Source organism: Tinamus guttatus, unplaced genomic scaffold (assembly GCF_059628265.1).
Source record: "Tinamus guttatus ecotype Peru unplaced genomic scaffold, ASM5962826v1 Tinamus_guttatus_pri_ptg000171l, whole genome shotgun sequence".
NCBI lineage: Eukaryota > Metazoa > Chordata > Aves > Tinamiformes > Tinamidae > Tinamus > Tinamus guttatus.
Window position 1 is genome coordinate 1,458,591 of NW_028288705.1, and position 25,206 is coordinate 1,483,796.

The 25,206-nt window shown below is 38.8% G+C and overlaps 1 protein-coding gene across 1 annotated transcript; it reads right to left on the reverse strand.

Annotated features, from left to right (window-relative positions):
• Positions 1-138: 138 nt before the first annotated feature.
• NUP107 (nucleoporin 107) lies at positions 139-24,318 on the reverse strand. Its single transcript, XM_088522920.1, has 27 exons — positions 23,535-24,318; positions 22,296-22,385; positions 21,387-21,502; positions 19,287-19,422; positions 18,607-18,710; positions 17,507-17,634; positions 17,084-17,132; positions 15,049-15,120; positions 14,473-14,561; positions 13,474-13,552; positions 12,217-12,330; positions 10,767-10,857; positions 9,554-9,630; positions 9,225-9,284; positions 8,483-8,628; positions 8,334-8,382; positions 7,180-7,249; positions 6,610-6,728; positions 5,470-5,508; positions 4,968-5,118; positions 3,756-3,862; positions 2,815-2,917; positions 2,403-2,563; positions 2,029-2,154; positions 1,502-1,615; positions 1,061-1,228; positions 139-343 (listed from the first exon to the last, which is right to left on the reverse strand). Exons 1-27 carry the CDS (start codon positions 24,316-24,318, stop codon positions 236-238), a joined length of 3,450 nt encoding a protein of 1,149 aa, XP_088379046.1. The 3' UTR covers positions 139-235.
• Between the last annotated feature and the right edge of the window lie 888 nt (positions 24,319-25,206).

Sequence of the window (25,206 nt, forward strand, 5' to 3'; positions counted from 1 at the left end):
GCGGCTGCGGGCAAAGCGCTTTTATTAGAAAACGTCCAGAAAAGGGGCACGTAACAAACGTCCTCGCCCGAGTTGCCGTCAGGGGGCCCCGCCCCTGAAGGGGGAGAGAGTTGGTTTTGTTCCACAAAGGTGAGAACATTTTCAAGGGATTCGTTCTTGATTTTATTTCTTTTTACAGGTGGGAAATGCGGACTTCATGGGCAGGAGGTTCTGGCACTATAGCTGGAATGACGTTCTAGGATTGGATTTCATATCCTAAGGGATCAAGATCCTGGTCCAGGAGCATCAGGGAAGATTCCCTCAGCTTCTGCAGAAGCTTTCGGAGTTCTTCCTTTGAAAACACCTGAGAATAAAAATACATAAAAAAGGGATAGTTACTTGCAGTGCATAGCACCGGTGTAAAAGTAGATGGTGGTTAAGTTAAGGCACTCAGCGTTTGAGGTTTTCTTTCCAAGACAGTGGCACATAACCTTACGGTTCAGAACAGCTTCCAGGACAGGCCTGGGAGCCGGTGAGTACCAAGCGGGTCACTACTGCCAGGGAACTTAGAGACTGTGATGAATGTGCATGGATTGCCCTTTCTCAGCCTTGGTGGATTTTTTTTTCCTCTCAGCTTTCTAACCCTTGGGGTTTTTTAATTAATTTTTTAGTAATTATTACTACTTTCAGTGACTTAATCTTAGGTTCTTTCAGGGAGGTTAGGTAAACAAATTACTTAGAAACACAACCTGCTTATTAAGTTTTCTGACATGTCATGAAAAGATGTAAAGTATAATTCAACTTATTTTAATTCAATAGCCCCCTCCGAAAATCAGTAACTACAAATATTTGGAACTGCTTGTCACAAACGTGCCAGCTTCAAGAGGACAGCAGTTAACTCTGACTCTCTAAGTCAGTGCACCAGAAAATGCTTTACTACGACAGCGGATGGGACAGATGAAGAAATTTAAGTTCAGGAACACACGGTGTCTTCCTCTCCATATCAGCCCTTTTTTCCCGCCCCCGCAGAGCGCGGCCGCAGGGCTCAGTGCGACGCCGCGCGGGGCTCCCCGTGCCTCACCGTGTAAAGCTTGTGTCGTTCGGAGGCGACCGTGTCGGCCAGCCTCAGGCACTCCTGGTACTGGCCCGTGCTGTGCAACACCGTGTGCAGTAAAAAGCACATCATTGGCAGGCACAGCTTGCGCAGCAGAGTCATCTGGTGCGTTCGTTCAGGGTCGTCCTCAGCATCCTTGCCGTAATAAAAGATGTGTTAGCATTAAAGCTTTTCCTTCAGAAAGCAACACCATGCAGCAGGAGGATCAGAGGTAGAAACAGGCTAGGAAGCCTATAGACCTGACCGATACGGCAGCTAAAGGGGGAGAAACCCATAACAGGTCACAGCAAGACAGTGAATTGTATTCGAGTAGACAGCAGCGCACGAAGCTAGAAGATGACCACAAAGCTACAACTGCATAAAATCCAGCTCTTTGTGGTCTATCCCATGATAGAAAAATTAACTTACCTCTCTAACATCAACCATCCATCCTCCATCAACAAACAGCAACACATTGTACATTTTCTCTTTCACATCAGCTGTAAGGGCATCCAAGTGACCCTTCCAAATACCATAGTCCATCTGGTAAGGAAACAAACAAAAAAAATGTACTACAGAACATTAAGCTCCCAAGATCTATTTTAACATAGAATTTTCATCCTGGCATATACTTTTTAAAGAAAATCTTTAGCCAACAAGCAATTATATGCTTGTTTAATTCCCTGTAAAAAGAGTGTCATCAGGTTGCTCAGAAGCAAAGGCATTAGAGCATTAGCCATTTTAGACATTTTAGATGACTTACTCTGCCATGCTGATATAACAAATACTTTTCTAAATTAAATACAGAGTACAAAAACAACTTTTTTGAGGCGGGGGGATGAGGCAGGAGGAAGAGAGGTAGGAGCAATGAGGGAAGAGTATTTAATTCCTTTTTAGAAAGGAAAAATACGACTGTAAATGACTTATAATAAACTACGGTATGAAATTTTACCTACCTCATACTTCTTTTCCTTATGTTCATGGGCCACTTTCTCAGTGAAACTTGCTTGAGGTAGCAAAGAAGGTTTCTGTGGAGCTGAGTTCATGTGTTTGAACCAGTCATTGAAGGTTTCATGGGCTTCCTGGATTGCAATAGAAAAAGTGTTTGGACATTTTGGACTTATTTATATAATGAAAAGAATCTCATTAAATGAGCAAAAGCCCACGTACTTTCAAATACAGAAAGAAGTTCACTGTTTTGTGAAATCTCAACTACAGGACGTTCAATAATTGGAAAAGAAATCAAACTTAGGCTTATGATTTCACTATAGAGGCAAAGTCAGCATTAATTCTAGGTAATAACTTGGATTTCAGCGTGTTTGAAACTCACCAGATATGCCCGAATACATAAATGTTCTCTTATAGCATTGTCATCTTCAGCTGGAAGTGGAGTATCCATTCCCTGTTCTTCCCACTGGTTATAGATTTCTGCTATAGAGTCCTGTGGAATCTTCACAAACACATCTTTTGCAGCCTCGTGTTTCTTGGATGCTACAACAACATGAGTTGATGAGTATCAACAGCTTTGCAATCTCCATACTTTATTTATAAAATAACTAACAAAAGATAACATTAAGCTATTATGAGGGGTTTTTATTTTTTTTTAAAGATAGATATTAACCATACTTTTTAATAGACTGGATGCAAAATTAATTCATACATAGTTCCAAGAGTCAGTGAGAACACAAACAGTATTTAGAAAGTTAAAAGGTCTACAGTATAAAATCTGTGAAGTTTAGTACCCAAAAACTTCCTCATGATGGCGTTGCTTTGCTTAAGTGCTTCTGCCCTCTGTGCAGGATCAAACACAAGCCAGTCAATCACATCTATCTTCAAACGATCCGCCTGTAAAAGCCAACGTGTTTGTTAGATCCAGAAACACTTCAGGCACACAGCTCATGTTCAATACACTCAATGGGGTCATCGAAATACATGATTTTCTATGAAACACTAGAAAGAGACAGCATTAATCACAACTTTAGTATGAAAAGATTAGGGAAAAATCTCTCCAGGCTAGATTAATCTAAAAATCCACTTTCAAACATTCCAGTATTTTCAGACTGTTGGATCAACTGTCAAAAGTTTTTATGGATGCCTGTGCATGTGCCTCAAATTTACTATGAATACATTGCTAAACAAAAAAAAAGAGAAAAAAAAATCCACCATGGTTTAATAGAAAGTTTGCAGTGTGCAATCTCAGCTTGCTATCTGTTGCACTATGTAAACTGTCTATTTGGCCTATAAAGAGTTTAACTTTTCACTAAATGGAGGAAAAAAAAAAAAAACTTTGCAAGCTGTTCCTTGCTTTCTAAACAGTACTTTGGAGAACAAATGGTAACTATTAACAATCCCTCATCCCTCAAGCATGTAATACGGTACACCCGAGATCCAGAAGACTAATCCTCAGAGTAGTCAGAAGCTGCAATCATGTCCCATTCTCAGCTGCAACGTATTTTTTTTAGTCATTAAATGGGCTTTATCTCTACTTACTATTTCCCTACAGACACACTGCAGCGTGTCACACAGTACAGTCCAGAAAGTCAAGGAGATGTAGAAACAGAAGCTAGGAATTCATTCATGGTCACACGTAAAGAAAAACGGAAAAAGGAAAATCATGTGTGGCAAAGGAATCTCTAAAGACAATCCTGCCACGTGGAGTATCTGCCCTGCTAGATGCACTCACCTCTGTTGTGCCAGTATCTAACATAAGATCGTGGTGACTGAATTCCCCAGCATCCTTCTTGCGGATGTTTTCAACTACAGTTTTGGTAATGGTTGCAACATCCAGACCTAGGTTGAGAGGGAGAGAATTATTTCAAGTACTATTTAAAGATCATGAAGTTAGACTTGCCACAAAGTATATTTCAGAGTTCATTTGCAGATGAAATTCCTTACTGATAGCAATTTTTATAGATCTGCTCATGCTCACATTGCTAGTCTCAATCATAGGCTTTTCATATATGTAATTTATTGCAGGCATGTAGAAAAGTGTTATCTAAGAATTTAAAGAGAATATAAGACATAAGAAAACAAGAATAATAAAAAAATAACTAACCAACCACCTTTTCGGTTTGCCAGGACACCAGTATGTATGTACGTATGTGCACGCAGACACACTTTAATATAGATATACACACATGCATTTGCTAAGACTACTAATTCCTTTAATCTTCAAATAAAAAGAAAGAATGTGGGATCTAACAGAGACATACCAGAAGTTTGGTCCTTTCTAAAGATTCTGAAACACGAACCTATACCTCTGAAATCTTAGCTAAGTTTTTACAAGGAAATGGCTAAAAACGATGAGGAAAAACTAGATGGAGAAACCTACAGCAACAATTTCTTTGTGAGTTTTGAGTCGGAGTGGCACAAAAGCCCTATCAAACACGGGACAAAGCTACTTCATTAAAGTCCCTTTGAATTTGATGTAAAGGCCTGGAAGGGAGATGACAAGTAATGCAAACATCCACAGTGCCTGAGAAGGAACACTGCAAACTAACTCCCCCAGAATAGCCCACATTCATAATTTTATCAAATCCACATAAACCAAATCTTTTGCCTTTATTTCCCTGAATAACAAGATAATGTAAAGCTTCAGAGTGTATATTTGAGTAGTTGGCATTTACCTCCTGTTGTGTTTTGATGTAATCCAGGGGCAAAAGTAACATTTAGTTTAATTTAAAAATGGAGAATTGCAATTCCAGGCTATAGTTAGAAAACACAATATACCTACTCAAAATTGATTAGCAAACTAATTTTATTTAATTGAAAGGTGAAGAGAGGCAGTATGGAAACAATTCAGCATCGTCCTCTGGGCTATTCTGTGTTGTAAACTACTGACCACACCACAACCCAGGAAAAAATATGCTCATATTCTAATTGTCAAATATCTCACCTGCTTCTTTTGCTAATTCAAGACAGTGGTGGCGTTGATCACTTTCAGTAACATCTTCTAAAAATAAAGCATACTGGGCAACAGCTAGTTCCGGAGGCAGGTGGCTAACATAAAATGCTATTAAATCTGTGCGCTTCTCTGATACCATTCGCTGCAGAATGAAAAAACAAGCATTAAGAATCCATAGTACACCTGCCCTATGGAATAACATAACTTATGAAGACTAAACAACATGTAATAAATTTCTAATGATTTTGTTCTCATATTAAAAAAAGATTCCACTGGATTCTCAGCTTCTAAATAGGGATTAATAAAACTTGCTCTTATTTAAGCATTGCTAACAGAAACTCTCTGTGTGTAGGCATGTCCTCCAGGCATGCCTCAAGAGGACAGCATCACCAGCACTGTAGCCCTGTCTTCAAGTTTAAAGTATCCTTTTCTTCCCCCTTTTTGCCCCTCTGAAGTATCTCAGAGAACGTAAAATGTGCCTTTGCAAGCTTACCTGAATGTAGGTCTTTAGGACTTCTACAGAAACTTCCTCCTTACAACAAGCAAGCAAACAAACAAACAAATTTAAATGACAAAGTTTGCTAAAACAATTATACTTTGCAGATTATCACTACATAGGTTTTCTCAGCCACATTTCAGTAACTTAATTTAAACTGGCTCAACTGGAAGAACTATTTTTCTTGGAGGTCAATTCAGAAAAAATAACCTGCCTAAAAGCAGTGCTCCAAGAGATTTTATTTTTCAGCAACTAGATACAGTTCTTATTCTAACTGGAAGGCTAGTTTTTACATCATACAGTTGCTTACAGATAGATTTATGGTTTGTTTTTTTTTAAATCAATCTGCATTGTTTTTTTCACTTGAACACTCAAGAGCTAGGAGAACAGATGACTGCTGCAGTGTGCTACAGGTCCTGTTTTACTATTACACAACATTTTTATTTTCCTGTACACAGAAGCAATGGACAGAAACTCTTCATACCATCTGGCTCACCTGTTACTGCCAAAGAATAGTCCAAGCAACTGAGACTTTTGGCTAAGAATCAAGCATTTGTTACTGTGAAGAACTATTATTTTAGTTTGACATGGACATCTTGCATCTGTGCAGACTTGTATTTCTGCCAGGACAAGTGATGAGAGCGATACCACTTTCGCTAAGTTCTAAAAATGATCAAAAAATCTAAATGAAGTCTTTTTAGAGTGCCTGTTCAGCTAGCACCTAAAGGAGCCATTTACCTCAAACAAGCATTTTATGAGGTCACAGCGATAGTTACAGCTCCAAGAACTGTGTCTAAAAGCAGGTTTAATACAAACAGCATCTTATCTTGGCTGCTGTGAAGCCTAACCTTGAATTCCCGAGTCCTTCTCAATGAAGGGTTTGAGAGTGGAACACATCATTCTGGGAAAAAACATTTCAGTCATACAAGCCAAATTGGAGGGAAGGATCAGGCTCTTCTCTAATTTTGTCTGTTGCTTTTAGGATACAAGATCAGCAAATACTTTATTTAGGTGTGCAGCTCCTCATCAGCCTAGCAGTGGCTTAGCATCACTGCATGCAGCATACTTAGGTACGTGCATTTCTAACCTAATGGGTGGGTACAGCTATGGCAGCAACTTAAACACAGCTGAACTCACTTTAGTTTGCAGGCCCAGCGTGCGGAAGAAGAGAATAAGATGTGTCATGAAACGAAGGAGGTGTCCTGGGAGAACGCTTCTGTCCTTCGAAAGCCATCTGCTGAATTCTTCCATCAAACCTGCAGGCAGCAACTGCATGTTTATAATTAGCCATATCATGGGAAAGCTGGAGAAATGCCTAAGATATTTTTCAAAACTATGTGTCTATTCAAAAAATGTGTTTTATCCTTAGAAGTCCAGTAAAACAAAACTGTATTGGTTTTGGAAAGATTTTGCTGTTCGGTTTAAATATCTCCTGTGTGTATTCTGTCATTTCTCAGAAAAAGTTACAATGGTCTCACATACATAGCCACACATTTGTACGGCTTCACAACTGCTTTGAAAGCTACTCGATATGTCAAACTACAAAAAGTCACTGTAATTCCTGAATAAAGAAGTAAGCAGCTTCATTTTTAGGTGGAGTTTGCCTAGTGTGCAATTCTAAAACCCATTCAATTTTAAGCTTCTGGAAAGGTCACTAGAAATTATGTAGACAGCTGACATTTAAAGATCACTTAGGAAAAAGCTCACCATCTACATCTCCCAGTATAATGAATTTCTGAATCACATGGTAGTGCTCTTGATTCTCCTCTATCACTCTCTGCAGAGGGAAAAAAAGTCCCAAGTTTGAATAAAAATCTTTTAGTATAATGTATAAAGAAAGAAAGAAAGATCACAAATAAAGCAAAAGTTTCTTAGGAAAAAAAGAAGTTATTTTATTTCAAAGGGTATTCTGCACAGAGGACAGGAGAAAATGCACCAGCTATCTGTTGAATTACAATAAGAATACTGAGAAACTGAAATAAAGAATCAGAATACAGATTTTGTGGAGTTAATACTAGTATTAAATTAAAAACTAAGTTTGGGGTTTTTTTTTTCCTTTGGAGAATAAATAATTTTGTTACAGAAAATAGATTCTATAAAGTAACAGAAGGAACATGTGTACAAATCCTTGAAGACAAATCCTGTGAAATATTTCTAGGGTAGAAGGGAAATTTTCCTGTAGAGGAATTAATGCATGAAACATGATTCAAATGCACCTTTAAATTTCCTATAGAATGAGGATAGCATTAGAAAGGCACCTGGGTGTATCTACGGCTAACTAAGCTATCTTTCGAATTAACAATACGAAAAATGCTATTTGTCTCTTCTATCAAATAAAATTAAATCAAGCTTCAATTTAAGCATTACAGAAATGTCTGATAAGTTGTGTATATTCCATCTTAAATATAATAAATATCCCAGCTGTTAAAAGTAACGAGGAAACACAGTGTGCTTAACCAAATAGTCTCCTAAATGCTCAGAGAGCTGAAATATGCTCACAAACCTCTTCACAACCTCCTGTATGCAATCAACCTTCAAACATTTTATTTAAGTTTTAAATAGAGGATTTATTTTTTCTGCTTTGTATGTCTGGCAGCACTTCATAGTTATTTTTCTAGCACAATCAGCTAGTTTGGCAGATCTGGGACAGGACAAGATCTGTATCTTTTTCATCATTAAAAAGTGGCAGCATATGGCAAAATCAATTATAATTAAGCAAGGACACACTACAGAAAGCCCCAAATAAATTAATCACTGCGCATATTTGCATGATCATTCCATTAAATACTGGGGTAAGAAGGACAGTCTAATGGATAGTTAAAAATAATGAACACTAAGGAGAAACGCCAATTAACATATACCTTTTTGTCTGTTGCTTGAAGCTCCTCAAAAACTTTTTCTGAAGTCCAACTTCAAAATAAGAGAGAAAGTAAAAAACTAAGTTAGCTTGAATATTGTGAAAATATGGATATTTTCTTAAATTTAGGAAAATGAATGTAGTTAAACTTACTTTGTTTCTAAGTAATCTCTAGGGAGTTCTTCCATCTCCTCTACAGTTACCACGGAGGTACGGATTTCCTGCTCTACAAGAGTGTCCACCATGACTCTAAAATATGCCCAAACAGTATCTTCCCAAGTATCACAAACTGGAAGAAGCTACACATTAAAACCAGCAAAAAGTAATCAGAGATGGAACAATATCAGAATATGAACACAGCAACTTTAATTTAGAATAAGATTTCCAGACATCAAAAGATACTAACACCTCAAACAGCAAGCTTTGTTTTTTTAATACATGATGCAAAAATCTGTTCCCTGCACAATGCCCTAATTCTCTGGTTATTTTAAAGTCAGAGGCAGTCAAAAGAAACAGCCCTATGATCCTTACATGTGTGGCACCACTCTGACCCCAAACCCAGTGTGACACCCCTCACCAGCTCAGAACCCATGCAGATGAGAACTGCTCACAAGCAGGCGGCCAACTACGTGAGCTCTTAAATAATACAGAGAGAGAGGAGGACTTGAACAAAATCTGAAATGGTTTTACTGACAGCAAGAATAACAGAAGTCTAGCAAGTGTATTTAATTAAGGCATGACAGCCCATGAGTGACAATGTCTCCTACAGAAGCATTGCTTGCTCTGCTCTTGTTTACTAGATCTTTTTTAAAGTACATTAAAGAGTAACTGCAGTATTTCTGCCACATACAAAAAAGAAAATGCACAACTACCAAATATCAGTAACAGGACATACCTGTTTGAGGTTTCCACTGAGTGCTGCATAGATTGCTCTCTCATATCTATTGAACTGCTCCTAAAATAAACATTTAAAAATAAAACTTTGAGTTAAAAACACAGTAAGTCACCTTCAGTTGAAACATTTCCAAAGCCTTAAAAATCGGTGCTGATTATGCACATTTTTCACTTCAATACAAAAATATATCTATTTCAAGAGTCCTCTTAAAAACAAATTCTATATGCAGTAAACATGAAGTGGTAGGTTTACTTAAAAGCATGTTACTGACTACAGGAAAAAAAAGCTAAATTTGTACATTAAAACCAAGCAATTCAACATTATTTTACCTCTTCAGCCATACGCCAACAACTTATTTTCCAAATGCACCTGTATGGATTCCCTTCCACAGGTTCCAGCTCCTTTCCTACATGCAAAAGACATTTTAAAAAGCAGCTGCTGTTTAAAGAAAAAGAAATCACTAAGAAGTTAAATCCCATTTCCTGTTATCAACCCAATTTTCAGTCCCTTCAGGACTCTTCCCAAAGCATGTTGATACTTCTGACTGGACTATAAGGTATCTTTCAAGGAAGTTTTGGAAACCATATTTAAAATTACAATATTTTAAAGCTTATCCATTATTCAGCCTTGAAAAAACAAAAACAAAAACAACGGCAACAAAAACTGTATTTTTAACCACAACACATCTACGACATTTATATTCAGAAAACCCAAATTTAGCAAGTACAAGATTTTTAATAGGTGTATGAGTTTCTAGTGAGTTTCAGATCATTTCTTCAGTGATGCTATTTCCCTTGCCTCTGTATGAGCACCGGTGCCACAGAAAGAAAGGAGTGACAGCAGGTTAAGTGCAAAGGAGAGCTAGGACACTGCGAAGCATCCAGATAAAATAAAAAGATATAGCAAAGCACTGTGGCCTCTGGTCCTAACTGTGCATAGCACTTAGACAAGTTTTTAAATTCCTTGCCAAATCCTGCAGAGTCAGAAGCCATGTATGATGTTATAAAGAGGACAGTGGTCAAGAAATCTTGACCTAAAGAAGAAATGTAATTTAACACTTTCCGAAAAGTTTGAGAGCATCTCATTTTATGCATTTAAATCTGCTGAAGTTTAGTCCTCCTGTACTTCTCTCAAGTTTTCTGACAATAGATAAAGAGCCCAACTTCTGTGAGCCTAAGCAACAAAATGGTTGCTAGGTGGTACAAGTCAAACTTGAAAAAAATTGCTTAATGAAACATTATATGGAGCCGGAGGAAATCTGTCTGGAATTCCCAGACATTTATTTCCTAGTCATTATGCATGCTTTTCAAAAAGAAAGCATAAAGCTGCTTTTTAAGTGGTTTCAGTGAATACATACCTTTAACTAAAACTTTTTCATGTTAGTTTTACATATGTTGATCAGATATGGTAAATAATACAAATTAGATAAATAAAAGGTCTTTAAGATGCAACAAATTATTCCTCTTTGTCAGAGCCAGGTATCAAGAACAAGCTGTCTGTCCTATTCTGACTTCTACTTCAAAGTGCACTTGCAACAGATACCTCCATTTATGTTAGGATCATGATACAATTTCCATCCTTCCAAAGTTGCAGCTCTCCAGGCCTGACCACATCGTTTGCACAAACGCTGTGCCTGAAAAATAATGGACTTTCTCAGCAACAGATTGCAGGGTAACAAAAGCACCATCTTCTAACAATTTGAACATGACTGGAAAAGTCAGTAATAAACACACAAAGAATCCCAAAGTAACTATGAGGTTTCAAAGCAAATAAAGTTTTGGTAATTTCTTCACTAAATGTTTTAGTTTTTCAGTCAACAGTTCCATAGGCACAGCAATACGAGGAAAATACTGCGATCTCATCTCTGCTACTTTAAACAGCAGGTCCACATCCTTCTAAAAATATAGCTTAAGACATCACTTTGTTGTCTAGGTCTATAATCTGTCTTCTCATGCAGCCACATATTTTTTCACTTAACTTACATTTCCAAATCCCTCATGTATTTATAAAAATCCCACCTTTTATATAATGGTGCTCAACAGTCTTCTCATTAAGACACACAAAAAAAATTGCTTACAAAGTTCTTTCAAACCTGCACTGCTATGAAAAGAAGTCAGGTAGATACTCTGTAACTAATCTGAGTGCTATAATTCCAGGACTGACAAATTAAAATGAACAATGAGGGAAACTAAAATATGTGACCTTCACTTGTTTAGTCAAACTGCAGTCTCTTCAGGCTGAACAGTTGCAGACTTTTAGATATTTAAAGTACAGACATGCAAGTTGAGCTAGTTTATGTGCCATGGATTACCTACCGTAAGAAAAATGAACTGCAATTCTTCCTTATTTCAGTAGACATTAATGACCTTACTTTGCTCTTTCAGTAGTGAGCAAACCACACTTTACGTCATTATGCCATTATAATTATATAATGTTTGCATAAGGCAATAAAAATAAACATCTTTTTTTTTTTGTCCTAAACATGATTAGCTCCCTTTAAATCACATCACGGGGATGTTAGAGGAGCAGAATGAGTTGCTTTATCGAACGCTATTCCTAAGGAAAGCATACATCAAACATCTCTATCTAGTTTAAATTCAAAACATGCTCCATTTTAATATATCAATTTAAAAAGTCTGCATGATAACCAACTGATTATTAGAGATCCAATTAAAAAGTTATTTGAAACATTGCATGTGTTTGTCTGGCAGAACTTTTAATGTCTAACCACTACAGTAAGAAGTTACATTCTCAAAGCAGTAAAATAAAAGTGCTGTCTTTTTTACTGCTTTATATCTGTTTTACACGTGAAGTTACTTAACTAAAGGCAGAACATTTTTACTGATACAGCTGGCCAGCATTTTCGGTATTGACAAGAAATTGAAAAGTAGAAGACAAATTGAAACAGAAATTTAAGTCCACAGCTTGGTTCTACTAGTAGGGTCTAAATAAACTAAACTAGTTAAATGAGAAGATACTTTCAGTGACTTGCCTCATCTGTCATTCCTGCTCTGATCAGAGTGAAGAGATACTTCAATAGCCTCCCATCATCTTCTCTATCCAAATCATCAAGTGGCAGTTTCTGTCTTATAGGTGCATCTGGATCCTGCAAGGAACCAAAAAAAAAAAAAAAAAGGAAAAAAGAGAAAAAAAAAAAAAGGAAAACAGCATTAAACCACAGATGACATATGTGTCTTTTCCACTGATTTCTTGCCCTGCTTTGTAATTTGGAGTCATTTTTTTTCAGGTTGGAAAACTATCTGTTAACCCTACATTTCACATAGCATTACATTTCCCTGAGTTTCCTCTGTCATTTATTTTATTCCTCTTCTGTCTTTGCTCCTATCAAAGGGAGCAATTCCAATGCTTCCTTTGCCTCTTTTTCCCCAACCTTCCCATCTTACAGTTATTTAGACTTTTAAACATCCTTTCCCCCTCTCTCTCCCCAGCCACCAAACTTTCCTCCTCCACCTTCTCACTCACTGAGAAGCCTATTCACAAGAGCTGTCTGGCTTGGCAGCCCTTTCGTTCCTTTACTTCTCTCCCATAAGTTTTGACTACAGAAGCTCTCAGGAAATCCCAAGAAGATTTGGTTTCACTGACTACTTACTGTACAAAGACAGCATGCCCTCATCTTCAAGAGCTTTCAATCAGTATTATAAGCTTTTCTGCTGATGGATAGAGGTTTTTTCAGACATAAAAAATATTATTGGAGGCATTTACTTCCCTGAATAGACCACAGGTACCCGTGCTATCAAAATCAGTGACCACTAAAGGACAAGAGAAGCCTACTTATCCCAAAAGAAAATCCAGAGATTTCCTGCTTCCTTAAATTTAATCCACTGCTAATCCCTTCATGACTTGTTCAAAATCCCAATTAAAACCAATTAAAAAAGAAAATACTTTCTTTTAGCATCATAATAAAAAGGCAGTTCTAGAATCTGACTCATGAGGCAGATTTAATAATTATAGTTAATTTTATAATTATTCTGAAACTTCCACCATAAACACTCTCACTGACTGACACCTTCTCGTCAGCTAGGTCGTCATGCCCTCACAATTTCTGTACTAATTTTCATATTTTTCCAACTTAGTATTTTGTAATTTTAGACATTAGTATGAAATTTGGTTGAAGGCTGTGGAAATTATTTTATATGCTCTGTGTGTGTGTACATACACACACACACACTTTCTCTGATCCGATTTATACTTGTTTTGAAATCAAATGTGATTTTTAAATAATACTTACCAACTCTGTTACCAGAGGCCGGGAACTTCCAATATAAGTACTTAACTGTTTCTGCTTTAGGATATGTAGAGTGTTCTCCCTAAAAGCAGCAAAATATTTCTGAATAAAGACACTTTTATTTAGAAAGAATCTTTTAATAAGACACAATATTCAGAGACAGTTTTGGCTGAGTGGAATAAGGGTTCAGAAGAGACATGGTTTGGGACAACAGGCTGCAATACTGTTGTGCAAAGGTAAAATTCAAGCAGAAGCAGAATATTGGAGTCAATTCACATAGCTTTATATCTTTCAAAAGTGCCCATTATTTCAATCACTTGTATATTTAAATTATGAATCGACTTCTCATGAACAAAATTCCCTGCTAACATTCACTCTACAGTCAGCCTAGGAGAGCAAATTCCACTTAGGATGAAACCATGACTCCAGCACCCTCTATTCACTGGCCCTTTAAAACAAGGCTTTTATTGCAGGCCTCTGGGATCAAAGCCAGGCTTTAACTTTTTCTGCTTTGAAACCCATTGCTGATAATAAAGGTGAAAATAATGGCTACTAGTGAAGGATCAGTGACACAAAATGACAATACAAGTACTTGAACAGGCAAGAATTTAAAGATGAAGAACTGAGCACTCTAGAAATATGTAAGATGAATGGCTTGCCCAGTATAAATAATAGGCTAAATACCAGGTAACCATCTAGCATCTTTCATTATTTCTTATTAAGAAAACCAAACCTACATCCAAGTTAAGAGATTAATTAAGTTACTTTGGTGTTTTTCCCCACCTCTGTCCTCGCCTCCCAAAAGCTGTAACTGACTTCAGAGAAGAGTCACTTCAGCAAACGGGGAAAAAAAATGAATTTTACATCTAAGAATTTAAAGAAATAAAAATGAATGAACTGCCTGGCTTCTAAAAAGCCATTTTAAAAATGAGTCTGAGAATAGGTATGAAAATTTTACAACTGAAGGAAGCTCATATATAATAAAAGAAAGTCTGAACTCACCAGTAAACAGATTTTGCATAAAACTCAATATTATCTGAGAAGTCTCCAATTTCATCCTTGGCAATGCTCTCTAGCCAATCTACCACCAGCTGGAATAAAATTAAACTGCATTTTTAAAACAAATTTATAGCAAGCATCTGCATCTCCCATCTCTGAATATGCATTTTATTTACATGATAAAGACGTACACAGTCTTGAGACTATGCCATTCTTTTTAAGTATCCAGTATGAATTTTGTTGAGGTGCTCAATCTCTGTTTCTTACTAGATGGTGCAATTACTGACACGCTGTTTATCGGTTTTTTAATCATAACTGTTTGTAACAATAACTTTTGGCCTTCAGGCCTCTCCAAGTTAACCTGAAAAAATATATCTGATCTTTAGAAACTGAAGAACATTATTTCTGTGCACAATCATAATAAATGCTTACATGAATATGAAGAAATAAGTATTAGAAACAGCTTTGTAAGTGCACAGAGCTCACATTTACTGTAACTTACATAACACAGAGGCATTATAAACATTTAAGTGTCTACTTATCTATTTCCACCCCCTTAAAAAATCAAATAAGTCATACCTGGCTTTGTCGAACAAGCGAGTCTTTCTGAAACAAGTTGTCTACAGTTGTCTTTTCACTAGCATTTAAAATCTATTTAAGAAAAAAAACAGATTATTACTTCATGAAAAAGAAAGCTTCCTACAAAAACAAACTGGACACATACTAACTTTTAAGCTCTCTACAAATTCAGAATGCTAACTTCACTCTCACCCTTGCCCCTTTTTTTAAGCCAATGACAATATACATTTGGATGTTTCTTTACAGCATGTAAGACTAAAAATTGTGAAAAGGAGACTGAGAATATAACTCAAACAAATGGTCACAGACAGATTGGACACGGCATATTCATCAATTCTAGCGACTGTACTCACATTACTTCAAATCTCATTTATTCTCATAGACTTGAGAAAAAACAAACCCACATTTTCAAAGATCCTAATGCACCCTTAACATAAAGAAAAGCAAACTACTCCTCCATCCTTCTATCTGCTCTTCCACATCGCTGACTCTCATTAGAGTTGCTACAAACAGAACAGAAGAGGCATTTTAAAAACAAACAAAACCGACCGACTAATCAACTAAAGAAAATCAAAGCACCCCCCAGCAAGTTTGCAGCAGGAATCCTAGCAAAAGCTATTTTATGATTGAGAAGAAAGCAGTCACAATCATAAATTTTACAAAGGTAGAATTGACTTGCTTTATTTTTTTAATCTTCCTAAACATACTCTGGCAGCAAATGCTGGAAGCCTTGTTGGCAGAGACAAGATGACTACTGCTAAACCAAGAATGCAAAGATTCCTCTCAAGATAAATGACAACCCGTGTTGCTAAGTGCTAGACAGCTTTAGATCACACATACTACTTCTAAGAAGAGCAAAGTTATGCCTGTCATAGAATCACAGAATCCTTAAGGTTGGAAGGGACCTCTAAGGTCATCTAGTCCAACCCCCCTGCACACGCAGGGTCACCTAGAGCACGTGGCACAGGACTGCGTCCAAGCGGGTTTTGAAGATCTCCAGGGAAGGAGACTCCACAACCTCTCTGGGCAGCCTGTTCCAGTGCTCCGGCACCCTCACTGTCAAGAAATATTTCCTTAAGTTCCTGTAGAACTTTTGGTGTTTCAGTTTGTGGCCATTACGTCTAGCTCTGTCGGTGGCCACCAGTGAAAAGAGGCCAGCACCATCCTCCTCGCTGCCTCCCTTGAGGTACTTATAGACACTGATTAGATCCCCTCTCAGCCTTCTCTTCTCCAGGCTGAACAGGCCCAGCTCCCTCAGCCTCTCCTCATAGGGCAGATGTTCCAGGCCCCTGATCATCCTTGTAGCCCTGCGCTGGACTCTCTCCAGCAGCTCCACATCCCTCTTGTAGTGTGGAGCCCAGAACTGGACACAATACTCCAGATGTGGCCTCACCAGGGCTGAGTAGAGGGGCAGGATCACCTCCCTCGACCTGCTGGAGATGCTCTTCTTAATGCACCCCAGGATCCCATTGGCTTTCTTGGCCACAAGGGCACACTGCTGCCTCATGGTCAACTTGTCCACCATGACACCCAGGTCCTTCTCTGCAGAGCTGCTCTCCAGAAGGTCGGTCCCCAGCCTGCACTGGTGTCTGGGGTTATTCCTCCCCAGGTGCAGGACCCTGCACTTGCCCTTGTTGAACTTCATAAGGTTTCTCAGTACCCAAAGTCCCATGAAAACACTACCACTCTTGATTGATACACACACACACACACACACATATATATATATATATCATACAGTTATTTCCAGTGAATCTTCTAGGTGTATGGAGCAAGCTTAAGGAGATACAAAAATACTTTTAAAGATCTTTCACACTAATATTTTCCATTTAGCACTGGATAATTAGGTAAACTAGCTTTTCGCAATATATAGTTTTTAATGTTTATCTCAATAAAAGTCAATCTTAAATTTTCTTTTACCTTAAATTTTGAATGCTTGAAAGATTAAAATTGTAGGAACAAACGCAAGCATTTAGCTTTAAAATAGATTGATTCCGAAAAGTTTAGTTTAACCCATACGCCCCCCAAAGCTTACTGTGATTTCACATGCAGTTTCATCTTCTAGTGCAGATTGTAGTCTGTCTCTAGAAATAAAATTGCAAACCTTAATGGTTAAAATAAAGCTAGTAAAATCCAGCGGAATGCATAATATTCATGATTTCAATGTGACATGCATGCAAAGTGCTTAAAGCTATCTTTATAAAGAAAAAATACAAAAATGCAGAAAGTTACAAAAGTAAGAAAAAGCATTGTTTGCAAATCTCATTTTCATAAACAGATAATAAATAGGTCTAATTATAAGCATCTAGTTCCATAATAAACCGGTTATTGATTGCTTTGCTCAAGATTTATCATTTACAAACAAGAACTCCAAGGAAGAGATCAAAAAAAAACAAAAAAGAAGCAAACAAACAAACAAACAAAGGAAAAACCAGCATGTGCTGTGAAAGGGGATTACCTATAAAGTGAGGACAAGAGTCTCCATGTTACCATCTCTTGCTTGAGAAGCCACAGGACACTGGCGGTTTTTGAAAACTTTTGCTGTCCAGGAGTTGCTCGATAAACAATTTTCCCCAGTATATTCACCTGATGTAAATAAATTGACATATGGTTAGTACTGCCCACCATCATTTGTTTCTAAACCATCACAATCTTTTCATGACCCAGAATGCTCCCTCAACACCTAAGTTTAATTTCTCTTTTTGCATATTCCAGATGCCTTAAAACACCCACTCTGTCTTCCACAATCCTGTAGATGGTAACCTTCTCAACACCCATAACCAACAGGAATCCCCTGAAGCCTCCTGTTCTATTTCAGCTTTGAAGTTCCACCAGTTACCATTCACATGATAACTGAACTTTCCTTCTCTTTTCTCCTTCCCACTTGGGAACAGGACTATGGTACACACTTCCTTAAAGACCTCAGCATTCTCCAACTCAAACCCCTTATCAGACAAATCTGTACAGAACACATACAGCTGGCAACCTTCTACCCTGCATTCATTTTCTTAACAGGGACACAGGTGCAATGCCTTTCACCAACAATATCAACAAAATGATCTGCTCTCTTCTCTGTGATCAACACTTATTGATAGCAGCATATTAACCTCTTTCCAAACTGTCAGTTCCTGCCACTAGCAATCAACAGCCCATCAAAATCAAAAACAATTTCTAAAAGCAGGGATGCCTTAAACCTGCTGTGGAAGCCTTTATGGTGAGCTTATTCAGCATGTACTGGAAATCAATAAAACCACAATGATATAAAAACAGTCGTTGTATCTGAGACGTGTAATTTTTATTCAATTCACCTTTAGCAACACAAATATCTATACTTTGCTCATATTTACCACCACTTGGCACCTGCAGCACGATGGCAGCACAACAGGCATTTCTGTGCCAAAGTACCATGTGAGAAAAAAGATGTTCTCCAGTGCTGCTACTCAGTGACTCTGCAACCACACACAAGACTTAAAATATCTATGTTTATCACTGTGACATCTCAAATAAAAACAGCAATACAACTCAGAGAATACAAATTAAAAAAGACAAACAATTTACCTGGTTATTACAAATATTTTCATACTCATCCACAAGTTCAAAAATGGTAGTTGATGTATGCTTCAAGAAGGAATGCAGAAAATCTGAGTACATGCTCATAGTAGCTAGAATACATTTAAGCAGAAAGCAATTTAAGCCATGTTAACAGGACTTGGTAAAACTCGGTTAAAAACAAACAAAACCCCCAAACCCGCTCTACTACAAACATCCTTCTGATGAGAAAATAGCCATCAATAAAATGAAATGCAGAAAAATACGATATGAACTATTTATAACCCATCCAGTCTTAAGCACATACGAGCTAAGAAAGTTAGGCAGAAGCTACACAGTAATCTTTGTGAAAGTCAAATAATTGTATGTTTTTTGTTATAAAGCTGGGAAGTCCTCTGGGAAAGTTTTAAACACAAACTCCTCTATGTTTCTCCATGAACTAATTCAGTGTCTTACTATACCAAAGCATCCACTGACATCTATTGATTGTCCTTCGAGACCAGGCTGCACAGAACATACCGACTGGATAAACCCCAGTAACTGGAAAGGATACTTTTCCAACAGACTGTTCTTGTTCGAAAAGTGTATCAGCAAAATAATACATAAATATTAAAATAATGGCATACATTTTCCACACTCTACAAGTAAAAGAGGTGATTGATTATTACAAAAACTTCGGATCATCCTACCAGCTTCCCCAGGATCGTCCTCACGCAGCAGTACAGCACTCATAGTCACATCTTCTGTCATATTGGACATGTCTAGATTTGTAAACATTCCTGTATGCTGAGGTGACAGTGCCATTGTCCAGTTGCTTTCATCCAACTAAAAACATAACAGCATAAGGAAAATAAACAACAAACTCAGACTGCTATAAGCCTCACTCAAGCAATTATTTTTGGTACAGAGTTTAATAAACTCTGAAAATTAATAATGAACTGCCTTGAGATGAAACATAATTCTCTTTAACAAACATTTTAAAAAAGACAGAAAAAGGTAATTTTCAATTAACTTATTCAAGAATTAACCTATAAATTAATTTAGTAAGACCTTGAATTTTAAAACACTATTTTTTCCACTTTTTACTTCAAAACAGATGCATCTCTCCATCCTATCACATTCTATCATCTTTACTGGTTAATTTAACCTTTACTGGTTAATTTATGTTGCTCAAAGTGAAAGCAGGCCAAATAATGCTAACCATGCATCTGTGAAAAAACAAAATAGTTTTAAGGCAATTCGCCAAGAAGACCGATAGCCTGAAGTGAAGGGTTCTGATTCAGATTTTAAGTATTTTATTAGACAAAGCAATACGGCTTTAAAATAAGAGCACTTGGCAATATGAAATAAGGAGATACAGACATACCTAGACTTTCTTGGGCTATTTCAGGGGAGGTATCCGCTAACATATCTGACATGAAAGCAGCTAACTGGCCCAGACAGGAGAAAGTGCACAGACAGGGCAGCTTCCTGTAGCTGTTTCCAGGGCAGCAATTAACACCATGTGGAAGAACCAAGAATTGTGCCACTAGTAGATTCTTTTGCCTGACCGTTAGGATGGTCCTGCCCAAACTAGTAAGAACAGGGGACTCGGTAACATAGCAGTGGCTTAAATATGCCAAAGAACTGCGGCCACACACCTTGGTGTATGTGACTACACCTTATTCTTCCTTATACGACATAGTTTATATCCGCAGTGTTTCTCTTGCCCGATTTCTTTCTGCCTTTATTGCCCCTAGCCCACCAGGACAGAATGCTGTAGCACTCTGAACCGCTCACAACAGAAGGGCAAAAGTAACGAGAAACTCAGGTCCAGGAAAATCGCACCAGGTCTCTGGGGGTAATACAAAAAGGTCTAGGGAGTGTTCTTAGGAGTTATGAGTCTAATGAGTGTTCACTGGGTAAACATCTATAAGGCATAATTTTAAGTCTTTTTTTCCCGTGACCCTAGTTTAACAGTTTAAACAGTTACCTAGTCCCCAGTTTCTCCCCAATAAGAAGATTCTTCAAGATTCAAACAAGATTCTTCGTATCCAAATCAGAGCCCTAAACACTAAGCTAATACAAACACTGCTCACAAAAAAAACCCTAGTTGCAAAATATCAGGAGGTTCCACACAGGAAGAAAATCCCCACTGTATACACTGTATAACAGCTGTATACATGGTGACCATGGGTCTCTAGGTCCCAAAACCTAACAATTTAAAGAAACTAAGAGGCTGTAAAAAAATATAGGAGCAACCAGAAAGGAGAATGCACTAACATTCAGGAACAAAATCACATCTTAACTCATTTTGAGTCGACTTAAAAAATAAATGAGGATAACACATTTTAAAAATCCCTCCTGATGCTTTCTCTAATCAATGTTTATCCAAAGATACAGTAAGAAGATAATGTCATCAGAACAGCCATGAGAGATGCTTGCTCTTCCAAGTTTTATTTTGTATTCTTTCATATTGGACAATGTCAAAATGAGAAAAATTCTAAAAATTTGATTTGATGATATAAAACACTTCTGTGTTTGAGGAATCTGTAAACAAGCAAAGTTGAGATTTTTTTGCAGTTGCAATCTGATGTGACAGTAGCTTAGCACATATGGTATATTTAGGAAGTCCTTAAAACCCTGTTTACACCTCATTGCATCATCTTGAGGAACAGAGAGAAAACACCACAGCAACACAGCAAGTCGGAACCACCCACAGATTCTTTGGCGCAAAATACACTACAAACTTATAAGAAGTTACAAGTTTTACGTGAGCAAAAGAGAAAGACTTGCTCTGGCCATCTTACCATTGAGAGACTGCCAAAAAGTCCAGGAGTCTGCAGAATTTGAGGCGACTTTCCTCCTGTTCCCAAGATAAGAGACATATCTGGCAGCTTTGTGGAGCTTCGAGGTAGTGGAGCAACTGAAAGAGAAAGACCTTCTTCTGAAAAGGAAACATAATTAAGGCAATTGCGCTCCACATCAAGGCATTCCAAAAGAAATCTTTCAATCAAGATCCAAGTATTTATGAAATCCAGCCCACAGTCACAGAAGAAACAGGCAAACCAATCTCATGGAGAATTAACCTGTTCCTGTCCGTCATTATTTCGCTCTATCCCAAGGTTTGTACCAAATCCACAAGTGCTAATTAGAAAGGAAAAAAACACCACCAACAATTAGAAACAAGAAGGTTCATTATCAGTGATGCAACTTCACCCTCTACAAATGTATTTACGCTAGGGGTATGCAAACACTCTATTAACAGGGTCTGAGGCACACCCAAGGCCTGATTTTCCAACTAGGGTACATATTTATGTAACAGCAGATTGCATCTACTGTCATATCGGCTTTTCCTCAAGTGCAGCAGCATTCCAGGTAGTTCCTTGGTACATTCACACCATGGCTGTGCACAATATTAGATCTCCAGACACACCTGGAAATTGGCCTCCAAACCCCTAAGGCAAATGACAAACCACAAATCTGCTCTACTAAGCACCGGATCTGTTCCAGATACTCCTGCACAGTGACACGGTGGCTGGTGCTCCCAAGGATATTTAGCAAACAACGCTTGGAAAGCTTTCCAAGCAAACTGCTTGGAAAGATTCTTCATCCTAGAACAAAAAGGAATCCTGTCTTTTTTGTTACAAATTATTATTACTTATGGAGTCCACGCATATTCTTCATTTAACCCAATGCTGAAGAAAGGAAAATCTTACATGGCTGGCGAAGCAACGAACCAGGAGTTCGGGAAATGAACTGGCCTCTGGGCGTCATGTTTCCAATAGTGTCATCAAGGGACGTAAGAACTGATTAATAAAGCCAGTTAAGAAACACTCCTAAACACTCTGTCAGCTCTATCCGCAATGACTGCAAATACTTGGAAAGAAACAATCTTTGTTGCAGCAAAAACATTATAAGGACAACACATTATGAGGGTGAAAACTTAGTCCCTCAAGCTTAGCAAGGACAAAGCAGAAAATCCCTTTCAATAAACATTAATTAGGTCATGAAATATTTCACCAGAAACTTAAAACCTATTAAGGACGCCTCAAAGAAAAGTTCAGAAACAAGAGCATGACGAGTCTAGGACACCTTGCTTCTCATCACTGCTTGGTTCAAGAATTATCTCCCTTTGCAAGGAGCTGCTGCATCCTACATAACTGATAACCAGCAAATCTGAGACTGTACATATAAAAAAACTGTAACAAAAGCTCTCTTGCTCTCTATTCTACGATGCTGACGACTTCATCAAAAAGGTTGCTCCATTTTACCTCTTTCTCTCAGCTAACTAATTACAATGCCCTATGCCTGGTTTACTAGGAAGTAGTGCAAAAGTTGCCGCTTCCTAAATTACGTCAGTGTCCAAGAGCATCCTGATTCAGAACAACAATAATTATGGTCAATATCTTGCTAGTTATATTCTGCTTACAAAAAAAAAGAAAAAAAAACACAGAAGAAATGAGATTTAGTTAATTCATTTGCTCTCATAGTCAGAAAAGTAGCTGTCACTGACTGTCAAACTGTACAAGTTTTTTACTGCTGTAAATAAGCTTATAAATACATTCTGTCAAAATGTTTATCTATGCATGTGCACTTCTCTTGATACTACTGTGAATGGTAAGCTAAGATATATTAAACAATACACACACATAAAAAACATACAGGTTAAAGAACGTAAAGTTAAAGCAAAGAAAGCTCAAGGTTGTAGTCAGCTACACCTTATGCAGATCTCTAGGCTGAGCTCAGCCCAAATTCATAGGCCTGGGAAGGCAGGAAACGTCTGCGCTAAGCGCGGGCACAGGCTTAGGAGGGCAGTGATGCACGTGCGCCTGTATTTAGCCCGCAACCCGAATAATCAATACAAGCACTGACAAAAATGAATGTGTCAGCCGGCGTACGCGGACACTGCAAGCACCGCTGGCAAACACTAGGCGCGAGCAGCCAAGCCCCGCTACCGTAGGGCAGAAGGATACTAGAAACTCTTTTCTGGGCGCCTTGTTTCCGGCCAGCTCTGGCCACCTCTGTCTCTCGCGGGGACAACACGTCTCCGAAGTCGTGTCTGTGGGACAGCAGCACAGGGACAACGTAAGCAAAGGGCTCCGACCCAAAGCGGCCCCCGCGCCGGGTCGCGGCACCGCGTCCCCCACCTCTCCATAACGGCCGCGCCGCTCCCGCCTTCCCGCCGCCGCGGCCCGGAAGGGGAAGCGGCCCTTCCGCCCGGGCTGTGCTGGCGCCGCCGGGCCGCGCATGCGCATGCGCCGCCCCGGACGGGGGCGGGGGTGGCGGCCGTTGCGGGAGGAACGCGGGTTTTGTGCAAGGTCCCAGGCGGCGCCTGGGTGGCCTCATTGCCCAGAGACAGGCGGCAGCGGCACCCCTAAAGGGAGCCTTGTCTCGCCGTGCTTGCGCCGTTCTGTCTCCTCCTCCCCGGGAGCCGTTAGCGCGAGCCGTAGCGTCCTGCTGCGGGTAAGCTAGGCCCGGGGGCGGCTGTCCGCACAGGCCGCGGCTCCTCAGCTCGCGCTCACGAACTCTCTGAAGACAACGACTTTTTGCGCTGCTACAATAACTCCAAAGCTTGGCTGGCTTCCGCTGGGAAGGTGTAACAGTGCTGGGTACGCGGGGAAACACTGCGCTGGTGGGGCAGCGGCGACCAGCAGGTGCCCCCAAGCTCCAGCGAGGGCTCAGCTGCGCCTGGAGCTGTAACGACCGGGGATTCCCACCGAATGGACCAGCTCCTTGCATTCCTCACGCAGAGAAATTCCCCCTGGAGTAGTGGTTCGGAAACAGGCGCTGCACAAGGCAGCGGGGCTGCTGGCTGCGCGAGCTCTGGCACTGCGGGGGCTGCCCTAAGCTGCTTGTAAACGGGCCAGTCTTGGTTTGTCCCCGAAGCTGCTGGGGAGCTGCTGAAGTCTAAATCCAAGATTGGAGAAAACATCCCAAAAGTTTATCGTAGTCCTCTCCCAACTCCCCCCGCCATCCTACAAAATAATGAATTACAGTTTTTTTCAAATGGTGGCAGCGAAATTCCTTGAAACATCAAAGCTACACAACTTGCTGTTAGACCCAACTAATAATTCTTAAGGCTAAAGTGCCTGAGTGCTGATTTTTATTTTTTATTCATGTAAAGTGGAATTCTGAAAATCTTTCTCTCTCCATTCCCTTTGCCTGACAGCTGAAAATTCTGAGGATGTTTGTTTTGCCCTTCCTTTTTAAAACTCTCTGAGAACATTTGTTTGAAGCTTAAATATTGCAAGAGGGAACAAAATAAGAATACGAAACATAGATCTGATTATACTTACAGACTGAGAATGTAAGTATAAAGTCAGTCAAGTACCATTCCAAAGTTTTACTTTATATAACACAAGTCAAATTAGATTTTAAGAATTAAGTTCATAAAACTCGAAAACAAAAGCATAGGGGGCTCAAGAATCCGAAATAAGAACTTAATCAAATTAAGATTTGTCTAATGTTGCCTTAGAGAACTATACACACCCCTATTTCGCTACATATTTGAGCCACTTTTGCTTTATTTAATTGTTTATTCTCCTCATACATAGGCTATAGCTACATATTGAAGTATAGCTTGATGCTGCTAAGGTCGCAGCTCTATGCTGAACAAAAAGTTTCTCA

Excerpts from the sequence above, each read along its gene's own strand:
- NUP107 (XM_088522920.1), bottom strand. The coding sequence starts at position 24,318 with ATGCAAGGAGCTGGTCCATTCGGTGGGAATCCCCGGTCGTTACAGCTC. Across the intron at positions 22,386-23,534 it reads TAGTATCCTTCTGCCCTACG|TTCTTACGTCCCTTGATGAC; the intron begins GTAGCGGGGCTT and ends TTTATTAATCAG. Across the intron at positions 15,121-17,083 it reads AAACTGCATGTGAAATCACA|ATTTTAAATGCTAGTGAAAA; the intron begins GTAAGCTTTGGG and ends TTTCTTAAATAG.